General features: G+C 36.7%; 2 protein-coding genes across 2 annotated transcripts in view; both read left to right on the top strand.

Moving 5' to 3' along the window:
• The first annotated feature begins 8,339 nt into the window (after nt 1-8,339).
• LOC131434224 (protein aubergine-like) lies at nt 8,340-25,972 on the top strand. The gene is made up of 5 exons (XM_058600878.1): nt 8,340-8,509; nt 22,888-24,291; nt 24,359-24,562; nt 24,628-25,563; nt 25,625-25,972. The coding sequence occupies exons 2-5, from the start codon at nt 22,892-22,894 to the stop codon at nt 25,887-25,889; spliced, it is 2,805 nt and encodes a 934-aa protein (XP_058456861.1). The 5' UTR covers nt 8,340-8,509; nt 22,888-22,891; the 3' UTR covers nt 25,890-25,972.
• Nucleotides 8,906-27,524, top strand: part of LOC131434225 (protein aubergine-like) — a 40,601-nt gene continuing 21,982 nt past the window's right edge. The window contains exon 1 of the mRNA XM_058600879.1: nt 8,906-9,060. The gene's annotated coding sequence lies outside the window, so the exon portion shown is untranslated. The remainder of the gene's footprint in view (nt 9,061-27,524) is intronic.

Here is a 27,524-nt window from a genome sequence, read left to right as displayed (position 1 = left end):
GCATGCGCTGACCTACTTTACCGCAAATGTTGTGGTCGTTTCTGCTGATACTGGACAATGACTGCTTCACGTCGATGAGCAAGCGCTCGACACTGTCGAATATTTCCAGGTAATGGGTTTTCATGTCTGCAGTGGTCCGGTGATACGTTTCCGTTTGATTTTTTGTGTGCTTTAGAAGTTGCTCCTGTAGATGAAGTAGTTTTAGAGTTTCAGCTCCTGTCCTTATTAAATGTTGACAGTCGGCACACACTGGTACCATAAATGCCAGAATAAAATTTTCTTGATGCCGCTGCACGCCGATGCAGGCTGAATGGTACGATTTTTCACAGAATTCGCATTTCCAAAGGAAGCGATCGTCAATATTAATACACGATTTTACACCGCACTTCATTATTCTAGATAAAATTTGTCCGAAAGGCTATGAAAAAAGCCCGCGCACGACGTAGGCTACGCGTCAAAAAATAAATAAATATAAATTACTTGCGGAGCGCTCGAAAAAGCGAACCGCGCCCGATGACTGTTCGAGGCGAAAAATACGATTCAGTTACATGGGTCTTTCTCAGGGCTCATGCTTAAGCCCCCTTTTATACAATTTTTACGTAAACAGTATTGATGAATGTATCAACATATCTTGCACGCTAAGACAACTTGCCGACGACAGCGTTGTGTCTATTATAGGACCCAAAGCTGCCGATCTCCAAGGACCATTGCAAGATACCCTCGACAACTTGTCGACATGGGCTCTTCAAATGGGTATCGAGTTATCTACGGAGAAAACTGAGCTGGTTGTATTTTCAAGGAAGCGAAAACCAGCACAATTACAGCTTCAACTAGGGGGTGAAACCATAGCTCAGGTCTTCACATTTAAATATCTCGGGGTCTGGTTCGACTCCAAAGGCACCTGGGGATGTCACATTAGGTATCTGAAACAAAAATGCCAGCAGAGAATCAATTTTCTTCGCACAATAACCGGAACATGGTGCGGTGCCCACCCAGGAGACCTGATCAGGCTTTACCAAACAACGATATTGTTCGTAATGGAATATGGATGCTTCTGCTTCCGATCCGCCGCGAACACCCATTTCATTAAACTGGAAAGAATTCAGTATCGTTGTTTGCGTATTGCCTTAGGTTGCATCAGACCCTGTCAGGTTAGAGCGATCTCAATCTTCAGTTCAGCAACGCCATCGCACGGCATCACATTCACCATATCATGTCAATTATATGAGTGCGCAGTGCTGCTATTTTGGCGCACACGAATTTGACATTCCTCTCCCCTACTTCTATGTTGTAGATTCGCTGCGGACTCGCATGAGGGCACCATGCACGCAAAAAAGGATGTTGCCAATGATTTGTTTGGGAAATGTGAGAGCTGGCTATCTTGTTAATATGGTGTCTTTGGTTGCATGCAGTCGACTCACACGATGAGTCTCGAAGTGCTCGCGGGCGTCTTCCGATGGTGATTGAAAACTTCGAAAGGCTGGTCGAGCTCAATTCTCAGACCCGTTTTATGTCCTTGTATTTTGATTACATGGCTCAAAATATTAATCCTTCTTCGTTTGTTTCCAACCGTGCTCATTTCCTGGATACTTTTGATTCTGCTGTGTTTTTCGACACATCCATGAAAGAAGAGATTCATGGAATTCCGGATCACGTACTCCCTCGAGTGGCCCCAAATATTTTTTATAATAAATTTAGAACAGTCAACTGTGAAAAGGTGTTTTACACTGACGGATCAAACATCAACAGGTCCACAGGCTTCGGCATCTTCAATCAAAACATCACAATTATTTCGAATATGGAACCTGAAGTAAAGCTTCATATTTTTGGCGACTTCAATTAACGTAATGCGGACTTCATTTCTGACATTGAAAATGAATCAATCTTACTTCCAGTCGTAGGAGAAAACGCAACATTGCATTAATTTTTCGACAAAATTTCTAATTTTGGCCTGCATCAAGTAAACTCCGTAAAAAATCAACAAAATGCATATTTAGACCTTCTTTTCACAAATTGCACAGAAGACTTTTGTGTGAACGCATCAAACCTGCCATTATGGAAAAATGAAGCATTTCACACCGCAATTGAATATTCATTATTTAAACACAATGCATCCCTTCCCTACGACTTGGAATATGAGGAAGTGCCGGAATACAATAAAATTGACTTTGAAGAAGTCAAGTGTAGACTAAGTTTAATAAATTGGCGGAACATACTGAGTACAGAAGGAAATGTCGACGTCTAAGTAAACAAATTCTATCACATTATAAACAAAATATTAGCCGAAACTTTGCCCATGAAAAGAAGAAGAAAAAATCATAACAGCAAATTACCTGTATGGTTCAATTCACAAATAAAACATTTGAAAAATAGGAAACAAAAAGCACACAAAACTTACAAACAAGAAAAAAGTGACGCTCATCTTCAAAATTACTTAAATCTATGCAATCAGCTCAAAATAGCCATTAACACAGCACACGAAGAATACAACCGCAAAATTGAAAACGAAATAAAGACTTGCCCTAAGAACTTTTTTAACTACACAAAAACTAAACTAAAAAGCAACAATTTTCCATCTCAAATGCACCTCGACGAACATGTAGGGAAAAATAGTACAGAAATCTTCAATCACTTTGCAAATTTTTTTCAAGAAGTATATACATCTTATTCAGAAACTGACCGTGACCGTGAATACTTCTCTTTCATACCTGCATTTTCCAACTCCATCTCTGTAAACTATCTATCAGAACATGACATTTCGACAGCACTGAAAAACTTAGACGCCTCAAAAGGGCCTGGACCTGACAGTATACCACCAATATTTTTAAAAAATCTTGCTGAAAAACTTACACTACCACTACAACTACTTTTTAACTTATCACTTAATAAATGTACTTTTCCTAAAGCATGAAAATCTTCCTTTCTTGTACCAATATTTAAATGTGGTGCAAAATCTAACATTCGGAACTACCGTGGAATAGCCATTATCTCATGCATTCCAAAATTATTTGAAAAAATTGTAAGCGAAAAACTTTTTCATCATCTTAAAAATGTAATAACAAACAAACAACATGGTTTTTTTAAAGGCCGCTCAACTACAACAAATCTCTTAGAATTTATGACATTCACACTGAATGCAATGGACGCCGGCAACTACGTAGAAACTCTTTACACAGACTTTAGCAAAGCCTTCGACCGTATTGACATACCTTTACTTCTACACAAACTACAAAAATATGGCATAAAACATACTCTTCTTGAATGGCTTAAATCATACTTAACGAATCGTGTACAGGTAGTCCGCTTCCAAAACATTCTGTCTGAACCAATTAATGTAACTTCTGGCGTACCTCAGGGTTCTCATTTAGGGCCTCTCCTTTTCATTTTACATATAAACGACATTTCCTTCATACTCAAAAATCTGAAAGTGCTTATATATGCAGACGACATGAAACTCTTCATGAAAATTAAAAATATCAACGACGCTGTAATATTCCAGAACGAAATCAAACTATTCCACATTTGGTGCTGCAAAAGTCTACTCCAACTCAATGTAAAAAAATGTAACTCAATAACTTTCAGTAGGAAAAATGAAACTATATCTACAAACATACATCTAAGAAATCAGCTTGTAGAAAAATGTAAAATTGTAAGAGATTTAGGCGTAATCTTAGACTCCAAGCTCACTTTTGTGGAACACTACAATATCAATAAAGCTAATAGCATGCTGGGCTTTATTAAACGCTTCAGTCATAACTTTCAGGGCCCATACCCAATTAAATTATTATACACTACATATATCAGATCTATTTTGGAATATTGCAGCCTAGTATGGAATCCATACAATATTATTCACGAAGAACGCATCGAATCTATTCAAAAACAATTTCTTTTATATGCACTTCGTTAATTAAACTGGACAGCATTTCCTCTACCATCATATGAAGCACGCTGCATGCTCATCAATATACAAACACTTAAAGAACGCCGCGACTTTGCAATGCTTTATTTTATCAGCGACATTATTTCTCAACGCATTCAATCAGCTCCATTATTATCGCAATTAAATTTTTATATACCTAGCCGTCAACTACGTTCCAGGAAATTATTTTTAGAAAAACAAGCTAGAACAAATTATGCAAAATACAGTCCAGTCAATCGAATAATGCGCCATTACAATCAATACTGCGAACATCTTGACCTTACTATGTCAAAAAATCAAATCAAATCTCAGCTTTGTCGTAGAAATAATGCGTAGTATGTAAGTGAACATTGTAAACAATTTATATGTAGTCTACATTTGCTTGACGAAATAAAATTAAAAAAAAAAGTTACAAACTCAGTGACCCGGCTTCAGTTTACGTCGCAGAATTAGCTGCTATTCAGTACACCCTCGAGATCATTGAAACCTTGTCCAAAGACCATTACTTCATTGTGACGGACAGTCTAAGCTCAATAGAAGCTCTCAGGGCAATGAAGCCAGGAAAGTATCCCCCATATTTCCTGGGGAAAATACGGGAACACTTGCGAACTTTATCTGAACGGTCTTATTCAATATCGTTAGTCTGGGTCCCTTCGCATTGTTCCATTCCGGGCAATGAAAAGGCTGACTCACTGGCTAAGGTGGGCGCATTAGAAGGTGATATTTATGAAAGACCAATCTGCTTCAATGAATTTTTCAGTATTTCTCGTCAGAAAACTCTCGAAAGTTGGCAAACTTCATGAACGAATGACGAACTGGGACGATGGCTACACTCCATTATCCCTAAGGTATCGACGAAACCTTGGTTCAGGGGGATGAACGTAAGTCGCGATTTCATTCGTGTTATGTCGCGGCTCATGTCAAATCACTACACTTTCAACTCACATCTCCGGCGTATTGGGATCGTGGAGAGCGGGCTCTGCACCTGTGGCGACGGTTATCAGGACATCGAGCATGTCGTGTGGTCGTGCGTAGAGTATCGTGACACCAGGTCGAAGCTACTGGAATCCTTTAGGGCCCGAGGTAGGCCGCCTGAGGTTCCGGTTCGGGATGTGTTGGCGAGTCGGGATAGTTCCTATATGCTTCTTATTTACCATTACCTTAAACATATTAATATACAAGTGTGATCCGTTGTATTTGGCATAGAAAGTTTTCCTTACTCTTTTCGAGACTAAGAATACTCTTCACCTATAGGTTCGACACTAACATCCGCCCGATTCTCCCAATCCCCCGTCTGTCTACCATCTTTATCGATACTAACAAGATCTTTTTGCTGTTACTAACTTTTCGCTCCCCTGTCCCCAGTCTCTTCACCATCTCGATGTCAACTAACTAAATATTTGTCGTAATTAGTTATTTCGTTTCCATACCCCCCTTTAACAAACCGTTTTCCTCAACAATTACTTGTCTATATTTTTTTCTTCATACTATTCGGTAACATCACCATCATCGCCCACGGAAAGCCGCTCCAGTCGATGACTAACATGCGGGCCACCCGCCGGGTCTTCGCAGCCTGGAGGTGTTTTCCGCAGTCCCCCAGAAGGATGCGGCAATTTTAAATACATTCTCACGTCACCTGGCTGATCCCAAGAACGAAGGACCACTCCTGTCGATAACTAGCACGCGGGCCACTGACCGGGTCTTTGACTCGGGAGTGTCTTCCGTGGACCCATACGGACAAGCATACGGCCACTATCATTGAGTAGCAACGTCACTAGTAAAACATTAGAGGCAGCACCTACACAATCCTTATTATTAGAAAATGCCTTTGGCATCATAGAGCAACGCAGTGTGCCTTAATAAATATATCTTATGAAAAAAAAAAGACGAAACGTTGACCCGCATGTTGTATGTGTTGGTCAAACATATAAAACTGGATGTGACTATGTGATTATTTGCAAGGAAATCTGTATTGCGGTGACGAATTCAATACACGCGATGGATATTCTTATAAAATCCTTTAAAGTGTTCGGAATACGCGTGGCCACGAATTAATCCATGATGGTGGATTTTTTAGAATGCGTGCTCTATAAATCACACAGCACGAGAGCCACCCAAAAAACAAGAAATAAAACACCGTGAATAGTCGTGCGGAAGCGTTCAAAGAAGCTTCCAGTGCAGAAGACTTAGAATTGTCTTAAGTTCAAGTTTTGTTCATTTCTGTTACAGCTGATAGCCTTAAGGTTTATATTCTCGATTTGAATGAATTTTTGCAATGTAATGTGATTTTTACTTTTCATTGGTAAAGTAACCACAAAATTTAATTTATTTCTAAAAGAATAAAAAAAAGTTATGTTGTTTTAAATCTACACGCATTTCTGTACAAAACGATCAATTCCTTGGGCAATTCACATGAAACTGACTTAAAAGTAAGTAAATATAATTTTACTCACTTTTGAGTAACATTGAGCGAGCGTGGCAGACGTAAAGTTATTGCTTTTTGCAGCACACTTGTAATAAGCACCGAAGTGCTAAGTTTTTCCTGACGTGCCGAACGAAAACAAGTTTTGGCTAATACTGGCCGATTCCGATTCGAATATATGGAATATTTCTCGCTATGCACTGCACGAAAAAATATGCTGTTAATACGGTTTAGAATTGCAATCTGATACTAACTCGGATGAAAAAAAATTGTTCACAGCAAGGAGCAGATCGCTTAGTAGATGCACTTTTAATTCATAGACAATTTAGAAAAATGATCATTTTCTTTTACATTCTAACTTTCCCCGAGAGAAAAGATAATGTGCAGCTAATTTAAATTCAATGTCATGAACGCAATGAAAAACATATCGCAATCAAAGTAACTTGTAATACACCGTTCATTTCATTTTAATTTTGTTCTATATATCAGAAGTGATCTGCCAAACATTGCCTTCGCAGCCTATAGGTTTCGTCTTTTCAGCACTATTTATAAAGTTCATGAGCAAAGCTAAATACTACTTCATAACTCTTGAAAGTGAAGAAGATAGGTCTAGAAGAGCGTAATTCTACATTGTTTATAGGGGATATTTACTTTCGTCAGAAAAAAACACATTTAAATATGAAAATGTTCTCATCTCTATGTAGGCATTATGCTCAATTATTTTTGACATTAAACTTCGGGTTGCACGCGAAACGCAAACTATTAAACATGACTGAACTAAAAGCCTTTTCCGTCACGAGATGGTGTTACTGTGATGTCTTTTTCGATTTGTATTGAATTCGTTAAAGTGATCCATATTGATATATAATATATTTGTTACCACCCACTTTCTCTATAATGACTAAACGAATTTCAATAAACTGAGGCTTAGTTGAAAGCCAACAGTAATTATCAAATTTGGAATATTTTCGGCTCAAGAGGTGTAATGTTTTATGTGACGTAACTGACAAATCCCAGTGTTTTTCAATATAATAAAAATTTCTCTGAGATGAAGGAATCGATTTCGTTTGTCAGGTTATTTAATAAGCTCACAATCCTAATGGTCGAGGATAGAATCTTACAAATCTTTTAATGAGACTATTCAAATTTTAAGAGAAAGTGTAATTTCACACCACTAGGTGGATTAAGTGTTTTTTTAGTCTCTAACTCGTCATGTTTGGTAATGATGGAGGTTTACAAAAGATGCTTCTTAAAACGTATTTTTAACAATAGCATGCACATTCATCAAAACAAAGGTTTGTCGCTCATATACTTCGATTTTCATGAATAATCCTAATACTTCATTGCAGTTTAAAGTTTTCATAGAACTTAAATTTCGAACATTGTGTTCATGAAAAAAATCTGAAACTACTCACTACGTTACATGCAGGAGAAAGAATTTGACTATATGCGGAAGATAAGCATGTTTATTCAAGAATAACAGCCTATGCTTCGTTTATCGGATGGTTCAACTAGTGAGTATTATGAAGACTGTGCATATAAGTTTATCCATTCATGTTTAACCACTAGTTGGCACAGTGTGTCAAATACGAGTTAAACTGCGTCGTAATATTTGTATTTTGTAGGTATGCAAACACATCGAACATGAATTGATTATAGGTAATGCTGGTTACAAATTTGTGATGGCATTGTCTATGTATTAGTGTCGTCGCAAGCTGCATAGGTAAACTCGCCGGGTTATTTTGGTTGCTGCCATGCTTTAGGTACGAAATGTGATACTAGTTGAAACGTATTGTATCTATTCTTTTGTATGTGTGGGTTTAAGCAGTTTTATGTTGTCAAAATTGTGAAACTGTTCAATGTGTGGTTTCATTGCTCCACATACTTGCATTGTTTTGAAAATGTTTGAATGAGTGTTATGGCTGGCTTTCGCACACTACTATTCATTGAGTAGCTAGTATATATGAGCTGTTGTGAATTAAACATTATTCAATACGTGTTCCGATAGAGTGTTGTTGGCAGCCTACACCGATTCATTGAAAAGTGTGGTTCGCAAGTGGGACAACTGTCACCACGCACGACAGTGCGATTGTGGCCGTAGCAAGGAATCGTCATAAGAAAGATTTGATTCGACAAGTATACCAAACGAAAAACACGGAGTTCAGGTGATTATGCTTTTTTATAGAAATATTATTGCAGAATTAAAAAAATAATAAAATAATCTCAAAGGAAGTGTTTGCTCGTATAAGATCTAAATATAATAGTTTTCATAGCAAGATCGGAATGTTTTTCTCACGTGGACTCATCAACGCTAATCTAATTTTCGGGGAAAGAATTATAAAAACATATTCCATTCAGTCATATAAGAGCCGGGAATTGCGCTCAACTTATCAGATTGAAATATGTAAGTTCCGAAGGATACATGCCACCACGAATGATGAAATTATGTGAATAATGTGTTCTCCATTTTGAATCACATACATAGTTGCTGTAAGAACACAAACATGGGTCTTTTCGCTTGAAGGTGTTGGTGAAGAGGGTCGGCATTTTCCTAGTGGTGTGGTACGTCCGACGACGACGATCATGAAAGTTTTAATGCTTCACTCAGTTAGTCTCTTCCAGTCGTAGTGTGGCGTAGTGAAATTTAGAGTGTGTTTTAACGCAGTGAAGGAGGATATCTTTCGAAATTTGATGTGAATTTTCGCTGTCAAATAAGGTATTGTAACTTTTCATTGTGCTAATAACGTATAATACAGGCGCTAAGAATACTAAAACGAAGCGTTTTATCAAATCGAGTAGATGCCACATTTTCTATGGCACGCAAGACCGTTCACGTTTCTCGCAGTATGCTATGCATACAGTCGGCAAATGTGGCTAAAATGGCGTCGAATGGGACGGCAATCGAGTCGAGATATTTCACTCTTTTCAAAATCGGTGTTGGTAATGGACTCCAACATATGAACTGTGTCATTTGGTTTTTAGTTTACAAAAGTATTATTTTGCTTTACCATAATATGATGCACTTTTTGTAGCGACTAAAATTGAAAACCAGACGCCATTCGAGTGCTATGGACAGCACAAATTGTGCTGTCACTTACATTTATTTGATCGTTCTATGAAAAAAAAACAATTATGTGAAATCGTGTGTATATTTCATGAAATGAAAACGTGTAAAAGTATCAGCTTCAGAAGATGTTTTGTTTTTCTTGAGGATCATATTTCAATGGTCAAGTATTTAAATTCTATACATAGGCGCAACATTGTTTGTGCATATATAAAAATGCCGCTTTAATGTAATATCTGCTCTCTTGTTCAACATTTCCAATGCTGTAATGTTTAATAATTAAGTTGAATAGGGTTTTATGGTTATATCACACAACGTTGCAATGGATGCCAACTTACCATACTAACATTAAGATATTATTTTATTGACAACGGTATTCGCTATTGTCCCATGGCCATTTTGATGTTTCAAACATATATTTATCTATATTATTTGGTTTTGATTCCATCAATAAATATTACTAACTGAAAACTAAACAGAGTTGTCGTTCCCTTAATCATCTCGGCCAAACCATTTATCTTATACATTAGAACCATTGTTTAGAGTGTGATCAACTATTTCTGTTCATTGGCTCAAATGAAAAGATGTGAAATTTGTGAAATGGTCGTATAGTGCATTTTCAGGCATTTTATATTATCTATTTTTTTTTCATGTGGATATTGTTTTCACACCTCTCCCTCAACTCATCAGTGCATGGTGACTCTAGTTCAAAATGCACTGCCAAAGCTTTCTAGCAGTTCCTTTTAAACTGCTAGACAGATGAAAATTTTTTTCTACTTGAACAAGCAATTTAACGAATGTACCGTAGTTCAGCTCTTATGTAGTTGGAGGAAATAAGATTTGTAGATCACAGACAAATGCTTAGACTCTCGGTGAAAAATAATAGTGATGTAGTCTATGAATAATCATTCAAACAAGGGATGTTTATATCAATTTTCATTCCAATTCAGGAAGAACTGCTTTGTAGGGATAAGTCGAAGACAAAATTGAAAAAAATGGTTATGTGCCCTTAAAACAAAACGATCACCAACCCATAAACAACAAAATGTATGCCCCTTTGGCAATATATTTTTGACACTTTAAAACAAAACTTGTCATGGTGAATTGATACCATTGTTCTAGTGAGCCTTGCACGAAAAAGGTCTGTTGTTCGTATCTCGTGCAACATGTGGAACAATTACCATTCCGCTTTTGATTTATACATACTTAAGTCCACATGTAACGAATCGTGAATAAGAAACTCAAAAGGACTCAAAAAACATAAATTAATGGAACCACACAGAACTTGACTGTCGAGACATGCGCACAAAATCGTCAATCCAAACATCGGGCGGCAACATGACACCACTAGATGCCGGTTTTTACGATCGTGTGTGGCTGGCTATACAGGTTTAGATAGCAATGTGTAGATCGTTGTTCGTATGAGTGCAGAAATGCTGCGTTTGTGTTTTGGTGCAGAAAAGACGCCATACTTATTATCCACCAGCCATCGTTAGTCGTCGAAGAACATTCTCTTGATGCTGGAATTTGTTAAACTGCCCATCTAAACAAATTTTTGTGATTCGATCAATCCTTCAACCGGATTGTTTCGTTGATTTTGCCGGCGATTGTCAGGTTGTAATATAATAGTATTTTACTGAACATTCATTCTGTAACGCAAATGATTCCAGCGGTATGCTTTTCGTTCAAGATGTGATAGAATGATAAAATATTTTTTTGTCAAAAGCTAGCATGTTGAGCTTTTAGATACAGAAATCCTTCCAATGCAAAACCTTGCTATTACAATTAATTGTGGAACTTAACCTTCGATAACAAACATTGCATTCGATTCTTAATGTACATGACAATTGCATGGCTAGTGCAACAATCCTCCTGACTCAAAGAATTTGACTTATCAGGACAGTACCCCATATTTTTGTACCACCGAACCAGGCTCTGCTTATTACTGCAAACTGAGCTCAGTACATGGCACATTTGTTGTAGTCATATACATATCATTCCCGCGGTTCAACTGCACGGGTATAGAAGAAAAACCATGATCGAAATTCTACCATTTAGATCAGGGGTTCCCAAACTATTTTGGGTCATGGACCCCTTTACTAAAATTAACTTAGGGCTCAGACCCCCATCAACAAATTCTTTTGAAAATTCAATTTCTTGCTTTTTAAATAGTGATGTAAAATACTAACCAATTTCTGCGGTTGGTCAAATAACCATAACTTTTTAGCGTAAATATTTCAAATAACAACTTATGTCAAACAATAGGGGGTCGATTTCTAGACCTCGTCGAACCCCATAGTCAGTTTTCGTTTACGTCGACCCCCGCAAAAAGGATATCGACCCCAAGGGGTCTATATCGACCACTTTGGGAACCCCTGATTTAGATAGTTTCATGATGAACGGGACTATCTGCAAAGCCTTTACTTTACCTTTAGATTATTACGAAGCCATTATAGAAATTCCCTCAAAGTATCCAATATTAATTGAAAGCTTGTAGATTTGCCTTGAAAGATATGCGGAGAGTTGTCCTTCGAATATGAATTCGATCTGGAAATTCGCGAAAGAAAAAGTAAACAGAATCTGTTATTTGCACTAAGACCCGGCGGAGCAGCGTTCCCTCTAAGAAAAAAAAAACGTCCAACTGAAGTTTTCCGTTGGTCCGAAGAATGTCAATAAATCGTCCAACTGAAGGCCGATGCAGGACTTTCGTTTGCCGATTTTTAAACAGACCATTGAGCTGCGCGCCATTTTTTTTCGTTCAACAAACTCAGCAGACAGAGCTCCATTGTTAAGCCGTTTTCAGTCGTTTAGCTGAGCCTTTTAGTCGGTTAACTAAGTACCATGCTTATGTAGTATTTGAAGCCCGCATGCTTTTTGTTTGTATTCGTATTTCGTTTGTATTTCAACACATTGCTAAATGGTATATTCTCTTTAGTACTGTTTTGAAAACACCGACTAACTGGTAAAATCAATTTGAGGAAGACCAAACCAAAGTGAAAAAAATATTAGTGAGAAATGAATCTCTTGTACCTGATAAGGGGTCTGGAATGAGTTATCAGTAATGATATCATTAGCAAGTTCTTCCATTTTGAATGATAGTGTAGGGCGAGTAATGATTAAATCTTCATACAGTAGTATTGTCATTTCCACCACCAATACAAGAGTATTGTCAAAACTTCACACTTAGAACCGATACTCGTGCTCGACATTACGAAACGCCGAATTTCTGAAAAAAAATTCTGAATACTTTTGCTGAACTAACAGTAAAGTTTTTGCTGGCTATTTCGACAAAAATTGACTCACCAAATTTAGGATTACTTAGATTCTTAGTAATTATACATTCTGCTGAGACGATAAACACTTGAAAAATTTCACTCGCAGTCAGAGATATTGAATATTTTGAATTATTCAATTATTCAATAATTCATTAATATTATCTTTCAAAGCTAATAGATAAAATATTAGGTTGTTTTTCAAATGTTCACTTTTACCAGCCGCTACCTAATTTTGGATCGAAATGTACCCAAAATCAACTGAAGTGCATCTTCGCAATTTTTGGGTAACTAGCGTATTACATAAACCAAACTAATTAGCGATGACCTCAATGTTTAGGTAAATGTAAGATTGCCCAAAGCGTTTTCAATGCTTTGGAAATGCTCCCAACCTATTTTTACGATAAAGTCAAAGTTTCAGTAAATAACGATTCAATTACTAACCACTAGGAAATTAGAAAAAGTAATCGGCTATTTATTATTTGAATTTTGTTTACGTTTCGTCTTAGACTCATCAGTGCATAGCAGTTAGCATAGCATTAACATAGCAGACATAAAGTTTCTGCTATTTGCAAAACACTTTTTGTTTGACACCTAAGTTCCATGTCTAAGCTGACGTGCCGAACGAACGGATTTTTGACTCTAACTGGCCGATTCAGGTTTGGTCATTTAGGGGTAAGCCTATTTTTGTGCTTAGGGCACATAACCGTTTTGAATTTTGTTTACGTTTCGTCTTAAACTCATCACTCATTTACAATTTATTTATTTGAGTGGCAGCCATTTTTTTTGTACCTAATTGGGGATAGTTCATAGAAGAGTAGTCTAGTATTAATAACAAAATGAACATGTCGGGTGTAGTTCTACACGAATATTTAGGGAGTAAACGTGAAAATTAGTGTGTCATTAACAGAAGAGAAAGTGAACAGATATTCTCATTTTCTTATATGACCTTATGAAATGCTCACGTCAAATTATTCGATTACTTATTAATCGATTATAATTTTCAAATGAATCAATTCAGTTTTGTTCTTTTTTCACCGATATTATTCGATTACATGATCGATTATCCGACATCATTATGTACGATTCAGACGGTCCGCCTTCTTCCGTCACCGTAACGTCAGCTTCCGTCAAAATTAGTTTAATACTTTCTTTACCGGAACGTTCACATGCTCCATCCGTCAAGACGTTCCGTGACGGCGACGTTCCGTGACGGTGACGTTACGTGTGAATGTCTCCATAAGAATGCATGTAATTAATGTTGACGGTGACGGTGACGGAGGTTGACTGTGACGGAAGGAGACGGATCGTACGATCGTACTCGCAGTGGATTTTGGATAAGCGAACCTCAAGCGGCCCTTACACGTGACAATATTATTGTCAATACTAGGAGTATTGACAATACTTTTGATCATGTAGTAGAAACTTCATCGGATTGACAAAAATATTGTCAAAAAAGGGCCAGTAATGTCACTATTACCAAGTAATGTTATTTTTAGTGAACATGTAAGAGCAGTAACGATGAATTCTCCATACAAATTTGGAACTACTTAGTAATTATTAAAAATTACCAAAGAAGCCAAGTCTGAAGATTTGTCTGAAAATTTGAAGATTTTTTATTATTTACGATTCAGGCGAAACGTGAGGCTCCTTCAAAATTAATTCAATAGTTCACACGTTCCGTCCGTCAAGACGTTCCGTGACGGTGATGTTACATGTGAATATCTCCATAAGAATGACTAATTTTGACGGTGACGGTGACGGAGGTTGACGGTGACAGACCGTCTGAATCTTGCTTACTAAGTGCCGCAGACATTTTTTGCTGCAGACTCTTGAAAATCGAACTTTTCAATTGGCTGCGCTGTTTTGTTTTTGCTCGCCCAGTCAGTTTTATGTGTCATGTCTTTAGAAATGAAATAAAAACCCGGATTCACGGACTTTTGCAACACTGCCTGACGATATTTAAAATTTTCACCTAGCACATCTCAAAACCTACCTAAAATCTCGGTTGATTTTCCAGAAGGCCGTAACAGCAAGTGACAGTTTCTCTTTGTTCACTCTCTCTTTCGATTATTGTGATGTGATCTAAAAAGATTTTCTTGGATTTCACAGTTCTGTTTGGAAGTCGAACGTTTTGAGCATCATTCTATGCAAAGAGTTAAGTGATAAACGTGTAAACCACTTGGTAATTAATAGAAGAGAAAGTCAATCAGTCGGTGTTGAACAGTCGTTCGCACCGCACGCGTATAGCTCTTGGCTCCTGAAATTTTTTTTCTGGCTACCTAGAGTTTCATTGATTCAAGGCTTCAGTCTTTTTCAAGGCTACCTGAATCACTAACTAAGTGACTAAGTGATACAAAGAGTGATATTAGAGTGACTAAGTGATACAAAGAGTGATATTAGAGTGACTAAGAAATTAATCAGCCTTTTTTAAGGCTAGCTAGGAGTCTAATCGAAGACTAATTTAGCCTAGTTAATTTAATTTAAAATTTCATTAATTTCAAAAATGCCTGCGTCCAACCGGAAAGGCAACAAGCCTAAGGCTAAAAATAATTCAATACGGAATAAATCACAATCCGTTATTCAACATTTTTCTAATAACATTCACGATCTTATAGAATCTGAATGTAAAAATAAAAGACAACGGACGGATTTCCCTTCCGCTGATCCTATGCCGTCTAACAATATTTACGAGATTCTTCCTGAATCCGATTGTAGCGACATAGAAGAAAATTCTTCAAAAATTCCCAAAATGGACGCTTGTCGTTCTGGGAAGAAACATCAATCTATGCCACCAGTGACGGTGATGATTTCCGACTTCAAAGCATTCCGTACTGAGCTTTCTACTTTTCTCCCGGAAGTAAAAGTCTCATTTCAAATCGGACGAAGAGGAGAATGTCGAGTCTTGGTGGATGGATTGGAAGATTACGAACGTCTTATTCGATATTTGTCCGAAAAACTTCATAAATTTTATTCATATGATATAAAATCAGACAGACCCTTCAAGGCTGTCTTGAAAGGATTATCAAATGATCAAAGTATTGATGAAATTAAAAATGAACTAAAAGAATTGCTTGGTTTTGCCCCTTCCCAAGTAATACTTATGAAAAAAAGAGCGAATGGTACTTCTAAACCACGCTCTGGAATTTCCCATGAACTTTACCTAATACACTTCAATCGAAGTGATGTAAACAATTTGAAAACTTTAGAAAAAGTACGTTTCATTTCCCACATTAAAATTCATTGGGAACATTATAAACGGCATAATCGTATTGCAAACTTAACGCAATGTCGTCGTTGCCAAGGCTTCGGTCATGGAACCAAAAATTGTCATATGGATATACGGTGTTTGAATTGTGGTAAATCGCATTCGAAAGACGCTTGTCCAATGAATGAAACCACTGATAAATTTTCATGTTCAAATTGCAATGGAAATCATAAATCCAATTATTTGAAATGTCCTGTCAGGGAAAAAATTTTAAACGCTCGTTCGCTTAGACAACAAGTCAAATCAACGACCTTAAATTTACAGAACATACCTGAAAATTCTTCTAAGGCACCTGCCAATTCGTCTTCTAACGAAAACAATTTATTGACAGGTAGATCGACCTCGTCATCATCTTCTTCTAATTTCACTTATGCTGGTATATTAGGTAGAAATCTATCTCCTATTTCTTCTAATGTAAATAATCAAAACACAGGACCGCCTTGCAGTTCTTCTTCTAACGAAAACAATTTATTAATAGGTAGACCGGCCAAATCATCTTCTTCTAATGGCAGTCTACCTACAAATATTCCTTCAATGCCATTCGCTTCTTTAAATGAAGTCGATTTAGGCGATATAACTGAAAATAAAATGATCTACCTACAAGATCAACTTTTTCAAATGATCATCCAAATGAATTCGACTTCATCACTTTTTGAAGCATTTCAAATCGGATGGAAATTTGCAAATAATATTATAATGAATTTAAAATTTAACAGTGATGTTAAATAATTATTTGAATATTTTAAATTGGAATGCTCGATCTTTGAAATCGAGTGAAGATGAATTTTATAATTTTCTCAAAGTTCACAAAATTCATATTGCCATTGTGACAGAAACTTTTCTTAAACCAAATGTAAAATTGAAAAGTAATCCACATTATGTGGTTCATCGATTTGACAGGTTTACTGGAATTGGTGGTGGAGTTGCCATTTTTGTCCAACGGCAAATTAAACATCGAATTTTACCTTCTTTCAATACTAAAGTTATTGAAAGCTTGGGAATCGAAGTTGAAACCATTCATGGAATTTATTTCATCGCTGGAGCATATTTGCCATTCCAATGCACCGGCGAACAATTAAATTTCTTTAAAGGCGATTTGCAAAAACTTACAAGATATCGATCGAAATTTTTCGTAATAGGGGACTTAAATGCTAAGCATGTCCAGTGGAATTGTAGACAAAATAACAGTAATGGTAAAATACTTCATAATCAACTCTCAGCTGGTTACTTTACAGTTCTTCATCCCAGTAATCCTACTTGTTTCTCTTCCGTGAAAAACCCGTCTACAATTGATCTGGTTCTAACAGATCAAAGTCACATTTGTAGTGAACCGATTACTCATGCTGATTTTGACTCAGATCATCTTCCTGTAACATTCAGACTTTCCAACGAAGCTATAATTAATCCAATTAGTTCTATTTTCAACTATCATAGAGCAAATTGGTTGGATTACAGATCTCACATTGAAAATCATGTGGATCATGAAACTATTTTAGAAAATTCTGCGGATATCGACACAGCAATTGATAATTTGAATCATTATATTATCGAAGCTAGAAATCTTTCAGTTCCCAAAGCTCAAACTAAATTAAATTCTCCTATCATCGATGACAATCTTCAACTGCTCATTCGGTTGAAGAATGTTCGTCGACGACAATATCAACGTTCTCGTGATCCTGCTATGAAAAACATAGTTAAGGATTTACAAAAAGAAATTAAACATAGATTTACTCTTTTGCGAAATGAAAATTTCGCTAAAGAAGTTGAACAAATTAAACCATATTCTAAACCTTTCTGGAAACTTTCTAAGGTTCTTAAGAAACCTCAGAAACCTATTCCTGCTCTCAAGGAAGGAAATGAAATACTTCTTACAAATGGCGAAAAAGCTCAAAAACTTGCTCAGCAGTTCGAGAGTGTCCACAATTTTAATTTGAACGTTGTGAGTCCTATTGAAAATGAAGTCTCACTGAAATATGATCATATTTCAACTCAAGTGTTATCACACGATGACATTATTGAGACGAATTTTGATGAAATTAAATCAATTATTAGAAAACTTAAAAACATGAAGGCTCCTGGTAATGATGGAATTTTTAATATTCTTATTAAAAATCTTCCCGATGTTGCCTTGAGACTCCTGGTTAAAATTTTCAACAAGTGTTTTTCATTAGCTTACTTCCCAAAAAGATGGAAAAACGCTAAAGTAATTCCTATCCTAAAACCTGATAAAAACCCAGCAGAAACATCAAGTTATCGCCCAATTAGCTTACTTTCTTCTATCAGTAAACTTTTTGAAAAAATTATCTTGTTAAGAATGATGACTCATATAAATGAGAATTCAATTTTTTTACCAGAGCAGTTTGGATTTCGTCATGAACATTCAACTACTCATCAACTTGTCAGAGTAACGAACATGATAAAAGCAAATAAATCTTCTGGGTTATCCACTGGAGTTGCTCTTCTAGACATAGAAAAAGCATTCGACAGTGTTTGGCACAAAGGTTTAATAGCAAAAATGTCTGATTTCCAGTTTCCTATTTATTTGATCAAAATGATTCAAAATTATTTAACTGATCGTACTCTTCAGGTTAGCTATCAGAATTGTAAATCTGAATTGCTACCCGTACGAGCCGGTGTTCCGCAGGGTTCGAGTGTAGCTCCAATCTTGTATAATATTTTCACTTCTGATCTTCCAAATCTACCCGTTGGTTGTCAGAAATCGCTATTCTGTGACGACACAAGTCTGTTAGCCACAGGTAGAAATCTAAGAGTGATCTGCAGTCGCCTACAAAGAAGTTTAAATATTTTCAGTGATTATCTGTCAAAATGGAAAATTAAACCAAATGCAGCAAAAACGCAATTAATTATCTTTCCTCACAAGCCAAGAGCTTCTTTTCTTAAACCAAACAATAATCACATTCTCAAATTGAATGGCTTGGAATTGACATGGTCTGATCAAGCTAAATACTTAGGTTTAACGTATGACAAAAAACTCACTTTCAAGGATCACATTGAAGGAATCCAGGCAAAGTGTAATAAATATATTAAATGTTTATATCCTCTTATAAACAGAAATTCTAAGCTCTGTCTAAAAAACAAATTGTTAATTTATAAACAAATTTTCAGACCAGCCATGCTTTATGCGGTACCAATTTGGTCAAGCTGTTGTTCCACCAGGAAGAAAACGCTTCAAAGGATTCAGAATAAAATTCTGAAAATGATTCTGAAGCGTCCTCCCTGGTTTAGTACAAATGAGTTACACAGACTCACAAATATAGAACCATTAGATGTAATGTCACATAATATTATAAGCAAATTCCGACAAAAATCGATGCAATCTTCAATTGAATCGATTCGCTCTCTGTATTAGTTAGTAAGTTAGTATATAAGTTCCTTTTCCCCATTACACAATACAAGTAGGTTTAGAATTTTCCCTACACAAAAATCTCAGAATTGCGGAAGCAAATGATGTCTTCATGGTAATAACCAAATCATATATATTTATATAAAACAGGGCTGAAAAGTCACCACTTGTGGCTGAACACCCAATTTAAATCTTAATAATTTAATTTTAACTCATATTCCAATAAATAGTTATTTAAAAAAAAAAAAAAAAAAAAAAAAAAAAAGAGAAAGTCAACAAAGAGAAACTGTCACTTGCTGTTACGGCCTTCTGGAAAATCAACTGAGAAATCAATTAAAGTGTATCTCCCCAATTTTAGGTAACGAGTGATAAACTCAAAATTTAGGTAAATGTAAGGCACGCTACCCATTTTTACGATCAAGTCTAAGTTTGAGTAGATAACGACCTAATTTTGGGTAGCTTATAGAAGAGTTCGACCATGAGTGATTTCTCCTAAAAAATAGGTAAAATTAATGTTCAGTGTAAGGTCCTTTACAGGTTGTTCATGAATCGATTGAAATACGTCCTACAATTTATTTATATAGTTTTCAATCAGAGTGGGTGAGTCATAAATATAAAAAAGTCAAATATAGTCAAGAAAACCATTTTAAGTGGGTTAAGCTTGGATAGGGATGTCGGAAATTTAGAATTACTCGATTATTCGATAATCGAGTATAATTTTGAAACTAATCGATTATCTGGGTTATTAATCGATTACTCGATTATTCATTCGATTATTACTATGGGATTTTTTAAATTATTCGATTAGCTCAATAATCGAATATTAGTTTTAAGCTACTCGATTAAATATTACTCGATTATCTGGGTTATTAATCGATTACTCGATTAATCGATTGATATTACGACATCCCTAAGCTTGGAGAAAGTTACCGATTGTAGTACACTCAAATAAAAATTCACGTTCGATTCACTTGAAAAATCACGTAGAATGGTTTCAAATGTCAAATTGAATATTTTACGTGACGAAAATGAATGTTATACGAACATCCATTAAAATGAATAGAGTCATCACATAAGGTTTACGTGAATTGACCAAACGTCAAACAATCTATGTGAATTTCCAGTGTGAAAAACTCGATTTTGAAAATGGCGAGCAGTGGCCTTCGAAGTGTAAGTAGTGTAAATATTTGTGAGAAAAGTTTTTTAATTACAATTTTTTACTCCATCGACCGGACCATTCCAGTATGAAAGTTTCCATGTGTTCAACTGGACCGAGTGCCTGCGTGAGTCCGGAAGTTTACCCGTACTGCCGAATGCTTAAAACAAGCCGTCGGTATGAAACTAGAGACACTGGAACCATGTAATGCGACTTCAACCTGCATCGGTAGTGTTGTGGGAGTTCTTGGATCTCGACTTCGGCTTGGGTTGGATGGCAGTGACAACAAAAACGATTTCTGGAGGCTTGTCGATTTGAGATACCACGACGTTATTAGTTGCTTTTTAAGCCATTGTAATTATATGACAATTTTCTGAAATAAATGTTTTATATTTCATGGCATTTTTCATTTCATAGATTTATATCAAAATCTGAAATCTCCCTTTTGACTTCAACCAATATATAAAATAGTAATTTTCTTGTATCTAAATTTGATATGAACTGATAGATAGATGTGATATGAACAGTACATTACATTTTACCTATGAAACACGTAACTTTTACTGGATTATGCATTAAACAGCTTTTATATGCCAGTCCATTAAAACCTACGTGAAAAGTAGGGTGGAAAATATTCACATAACTTTTCACGTAACTATAATATGATTTTTATTTTGAGTGTATAGTTGACACGAAGCTCTCCACTTGAATAGGGATGTCGAATTTTCGAATTACTCGATTATTCAATATAATTTTAAAACTAATCGATTACATTTTAATCGATTATCTGGATTATTAATCGATTACTTGATTAGACTAGATTTTCTTTTTATACAATCACTTAATCTCACATTATTTTCGTAGGAAATAATTGGTTCCAACAAACTGAACAAGTATTTCGATTAGTATGTCGTTCAACAAATGCTCCGCGCCCAACATGATCTAACCGCTTTTCCAGTCGGGATTGTAGTTTCAAACAAATCAATTAAATATTTCTCGATGATCTGGGTTATTAATTAATTACTCGATTAATCGATGGATATTACGATATCCCTATAGCGACCCTTACAAGAGAATTATTAATATCACTTTTAATGATTAGCGGACCTTACACGATCATTAAAAGTGTCATTACTAAAAAATAATATCGTTTTAATGAACGTGTATGGTGCAGTAACGACGAGATTTCTAAGCAAATTTGAAATATCATTACCTAGTCATCATTAAAAATGACAAAAATAATTCTCGTGTAAGGGCCGCCATTGTATGGAGAATTCATCATTTCGGTACTAACATATGATTAGGGCATATCGTGCGATATGCCCTTTTGAAAGTTACGAAAAATAATGCTCATTACTCAAGTTTTAAACATGAAATTCAAGCATATTGCGCATAATTTCGTAGATTGGGCTTCTATCTACGAGATTATATCGATTATTGTGTTAATGATGGTTGTAGAGCCGAGCAATGAGCATTATATTTTGTAACATTCGCAAGGGCCTATCGTGCGATATGCCCTAATCACATGTTACTACCGATTTCAGCCCTTACACGGGTAGGGATGTCGGAAATTTCGAATTACTCGATTATTCAATAGCGGCCCTTGCACGACCATTAAAAATGTCATTTTAAATGATGACTAAGTAATGATGTATTTCAAATTTGTTAGAAATCTCGTTGATACTGCACCATTACAAGTTCATTAAAATGATATTAATTTTTAGTAATGACATTTTTAATGACTCGCTAATAATCGAGTATAATTTTGAAACTAATCGATTGAAATTTATTCGATTATCTGGGTTATTAATCGATTACTCGATTATTCATTCGATTATTACTATGGGATTTTTTTAATTATTCGATTAGCTCAATAATCGAATATTAGTTTTAAGCTATTCGATTCAATATTACTTGATTATCTGTGTTAATAATCGATTACTCGATTAATCGATCAATATTAAGACATCCCTATACAAGGGCCGCTTAATATAGTTGAACGATCAGTGAAGATCATTTTAATTGGCAAAAATTCTAAATTTGTTTTATTGAAACGAATAAAATTTTGATTGGTAGGTAAAACGACCATCGACGAGTAGTTTTATAGTTTTAATGATTCATTTCATCCAACGAAAAAATACAATTCCACGATACCTATTCGTTAAACCAAAGAACTCGTGCGCGACATACGTCTAAACTTCCCGCGCCGTTGATCTAGTGTTTTTGTGTGCAAATTTTTGCTATGTTACTGACGGAAAAGCAGCCTATAGATTAAGTTAGATTTCTTGGCCAGTGGATGAGTTTCGTAAGGTAAGTTTGGAGATTCAACACGAGCAAGCACTTCCTAGTACTTCATTTTCACAGTAGTATGGCGGTCCAAATTCCAGCTGGTTTTTATCTTACCATTTCCATATTTTAGCAAAATGGCAGAGAGACAACCAAACCGTGGAGGCCGTAACCGTGCCCGTGGATTTGCTGCGGCTGGTGGTGGCAATGGCAACCCACGCGGACACAACCAAGGCGGAGGTCGTGGTGAAGGAGCGCAGCAACGTCAACCACCACCTCAATCACAGGCTTGGCCCTCTCTGGGACAGCCGGCTCCACCTGCTCAGCAAAACAGTCCTCAGCAACCACCCGCTCCGGGATGGGGAGCACAGCAACGTGCTGCTCAGTCGCAGCCAACACGCCAGGTACAAACGCAACATAAACAACCGCAGCAACAACAACAACCGGCGCAACCACAGCAACAACAACAACCGGCGCAACCACAGCAACAAAGTCCTGCTGGATCTCAGCCACCCGATAGTTCCATAGCTCCAATTCATCGACAACAGAGAGGTGCTACTGGGGAAGTAGCTGCAGCCGGCCGAGGAGCTATGCGTGGTAAACGTCACATACCGGATGTCCTTCGCACGCGTCCAATTGATTGTCCAGTGACAAAGCAGGGAATATCTGGGGATCCGCTTATGCTTACAACAAACTATTATCGTGTTTCACGTCAGGGAGACGAATCAATTTTTCAGTATCGAGTAGATTTTACGCCCTCGGTCGAAACAGATAGGACTATGAAGTCATTGATTTATAATCTAAAACCAATACTTGGAGGGTATCTTTTTGATGGAACGCAGCTGTTTACGAGACATAAACTGCGAAGTGATGAGGTTGAATATCCTACAAAAGATAATACTACGAATCAGGAATATATAATTAAACTTCGAAAAGTTGGAGTTGTTGACGGCACGAACGAAATGGCATTCGTTATATTCAATTTGATAAATAGAAAAGCAATGAGTGGATTGAAACTTCAGTTGATTGGTCGAAATTATTTTGATCCAGAAGCTAAAATAGCAGTTAATCAATACGGGATTGAACTCTATCCAGGATACGTTACAAGTATACGACAGCACGAGCAAGACGTGCTGATGTGTGTCGAACTAACTCATCGTGTTATGAGAGTGGACACATGCTATACACTATTTCGACAGTGTATTAACCAAGGAGGAAACTGGCGTGATAATTATAAAAAAATGATTCTTGGATCGGTTGTGATGGCAAATTACGGGAAAAATAATACTTACACCGTCAACGATGTGGAATTCAACACATCACCGGAGAGTTCTTTCTCGACACCAAACGGAAGTGTAACTTTCATGAAGTACTTTAAAGAACGCTACAATATCGACATCCGTGACCCAAGGCAACCCATGCTGGTTTCTCGTTCGAAACCTCGAGACATACGCGCTGGAAGACCTGAATATATTTACTTGGTTCCAGAACTGGTTCGTGCCACGGGAATCACTGACGATATGCGTAAAAACTTCAAGTATGATTTTAACATCCAGTATCAGAACTGTGTAACATGATCATTCACTTTTATCATTGATTTTCAGTTTAATGCGAACGCTTGCCGATCATACTCGATTGACTCCCGATAAACGGATGGAACGACTTGATGTATTTAATAGACGTTTGCAGCAGTCGGAAGAAAGTGCTGAGGTTTTTAAATTCTGGAAAACAGAATTAGATCGCCGGTTGGTAGAAGTAAAAGGACGGATTCTTAAACAAGAGATTATATTTTTCCAAAATATAAACAGGTACGAAACAATGGCTAGATTGAGATATGGCGAAAAATTAGGCACTTTTTTCTTTCAATTTTCAGTGGCATAAACGCAGGAAATGAAGCGGACTGGCAGATGGCATTCCGCAATAACGCAATGCACATATCGGTTCCACTTAATAAATGGTTTGTTGTGACTCCGAATGGATCGGAAAAGTTGATGGCTGATTTCATGGGTTGTCTAAGACAAGCTGCCAAAGGCATGCAGTTTCAAATTGAGGAACCCACAAGGGTGAATATCCAAAACGATTCCCCTTCCGTGTACGTTGACTCTCTCAACCAGATTGTTCAGCAAGATCCCCAATTAATCATGTGTTTGGTAAGCAATGATAAGGCTGATCGCTATGCAGCCATCAAGAAAAAATGCTGTGTAGATCGGGCAGTTCCGACGCAGGTAATTAAGACGAGAACGATTACTCCAAAAGGTGGCAATGTGCGGACGTTGATGTCCGTGGCGACAAAAGTCGCTATTCAAATAAACTGTAAACTCGGAGGTATCCCATGGATTTTGAAAAATCCACTATCGTCGGTAATGGTGATTGGATTTGACGTTTGTCACGACACAAGGGACAAAAGCAAATCTTACGGAGCGTTGGTTGCTTCTATGTACGGACCTGGAATCAAACACCCTCGATTTTTCTCAACCGTCAATCACCATTCGTGTGGCGAAGAATTGTCTAATTACATGGCTCAAAACGTAATCAAAGCCTTGCATTCATATAAATGCGATTTTAATTGCTTGCCACAGCGTATTATCATCTATCGAGACGGAGTTGGAGAAGGACAAATGAACTATGTTTTTGAGCATGAGATTGGCGCCATAAAAGAAAAGTTAAATCTTGCATATCAAGGAAATGCTACAAACCCGAGGTTTACTTTCTTTGTTGTTAACAAAAGAATTAACACACGTTTATTTAACCAAAAACGCAACCCTTTGCCGGGTACAATCGTAGACGATGTCATTACTTTACCGGAACGGTAGGCTTGAAGCTATTTATTCTGATGAGAATATTTAATAGTAACATTTTTTATGTTCTAGAAATGACTTCTATCTGGTATCACAAAGCGTTCGTCAGGGTACAGTGTCACCAACATCGTATAACATTATTTTCGATAACTCTGGGCTGAGCGCTGACAACTTGCAGGTACTAACTTACAAACAAACCCATTTGTATTACAATTGGTCCGGCACGGTAGGTGTTCCGGCAGTTTGTCAGTATGCTCATAAATTGGCGTTCCTAGCAGGTCAATACTTGCACCAAGCACCGAATAATGCACTTGAGAAGAAATTGTACTATTTGTAACTAGTTTATATGTTTTTCGCTTCCATTTATTGTTTTATGAAAACTATAAGGATACAATATATTTTCAATGTAAGACCAAATAACAGATAGTTTTATTTTGTGGGTAGCTTTTGGGCGTCTTACCTACAACTAATCGTATCGTAAACTAATCGGTCAATAAGTAGCAAGACTGCTTGCGCACTGGTGAGTCGAAGACGAACCCTAATATTAGAAAATAGTTATGTGCACTTAGCACAAACCGGTACCCATGCGGTATCAAAACCCCTAATAGAATAGTTTGCCCAATATTCTCGAAATGTTAACAACAAAAATTTATAGTATCAATCAGATAGGATATGGGACAATAATGCGTAGAACGGCAGTACATGCAACTAACAGCAGCCTGCTTCGGTTCGATTTCGTACATGAAATTAGAACATAATATTGTATAGTAATGGTGTTTTCACTTGAAGCACCCCAACTGCTGTCAACTGTATGGATTTGACTGCAGTTGAGGTTGGAACTGGGTTAGTTTTGGCATCAAGTGAAATCGACATAGAAAAGTGAATGTCAACTTATGTCGTTTATTGCTTCTTAGGTGAAGCGTTATTTGAATTGAGGAAAATTTCATGGCCGCCATTTTGATGTTCTATCAAATACAAATTATTTGTATTAGGTTCTATACCGTAGCATTTATTGATATCAAAAAAACGAAGGATGCATTCGCCCCGGGCGCAACGTTTTTAGGAGGGTGGCAAAGTAATTCTTGGGACCTTTTTTTGCTCGCCCAAGTCATCTTTCCGGAGACGGAGTTAAATTTTTTTTTCTCGCTACCAACTATGGGGCAAATCTCTTATTCTGCCCCGAGCGCCAAATTTCCTCGATACGCCACTGGCTCTTATAGTGGGTTTAAGAAGGCTTTCGTGAAGTTTAAAGTTTTAATGCAAGATTTATGATGTGGCATTGAAGACAGCTACAAATATTCACTAATATAAAAAAAATGTTACTTGGGTAGTTGCATTAAGTAAACACTTTTCACGAAACTGAGTTGGGTTCGCACGTAGCAACGGGGATGTGAGCAGGGCTTGTATTGTGAATCCTCAAACGAACGAAGCAACAAAAAATATCTGCTGTGAACACTTTGCTTGACATAGCTGAATGAGAGACCTATATTAGAGAGAAACTGGATGCGTGAGAGTATATGCTACTGAGCAGACCAATTCCCCTTGCCAAGTAAATTGTCTGTGCTCTCATTCTCAGTTAACACATGAACTAAGCAATCCATGACAATGTAATGAAATGAAGGATTCACTCTCGTTAGTATTGTACGAGAAAGAAGACCATGCCTCACGGTGTGCTACAAGACGCGAAGCAACGTCATTTAGGCAATGTTTACGGTTTATTTTTAAAAAGTAGGTTTACAGAAATCATTTTTAACATAATGTTCGCATTCCAAGACCAAATTTGATCACATTTCAAACAGACTTTAAACATTTTATAGCAGAAATTTTGCATTTGAGCCCATTTTCAAAACGATCCATTTGTTTCTTGGCAGTTTACACTGTGTACATATCCTAGAAACACTAAAAGCAATGTTCTTTAAATTAATATTCATCGGAACTAAAAGTTATGAAACTAGTTTCCTCATAGGCATCT

Source organism: Malaya genurostris, chromosome 3 (genome assembly GCF_030247185.1).
Source record: "Malaya genurostris strain Urasoe2022 chromosome 3, Malgen_1.1, whole genome shotgun sequence".
NCBI classification, from domain to species: Eukaryota; Metazoa; Arthropoda; class Insecta; order Diptera; family Culicidae; genus Malaya; species Malaya genurostris.
Note: the sequence above shows the minus strand (reverse complement) of the source record. Positions and strands in the feature narration are given on the sequence as shown.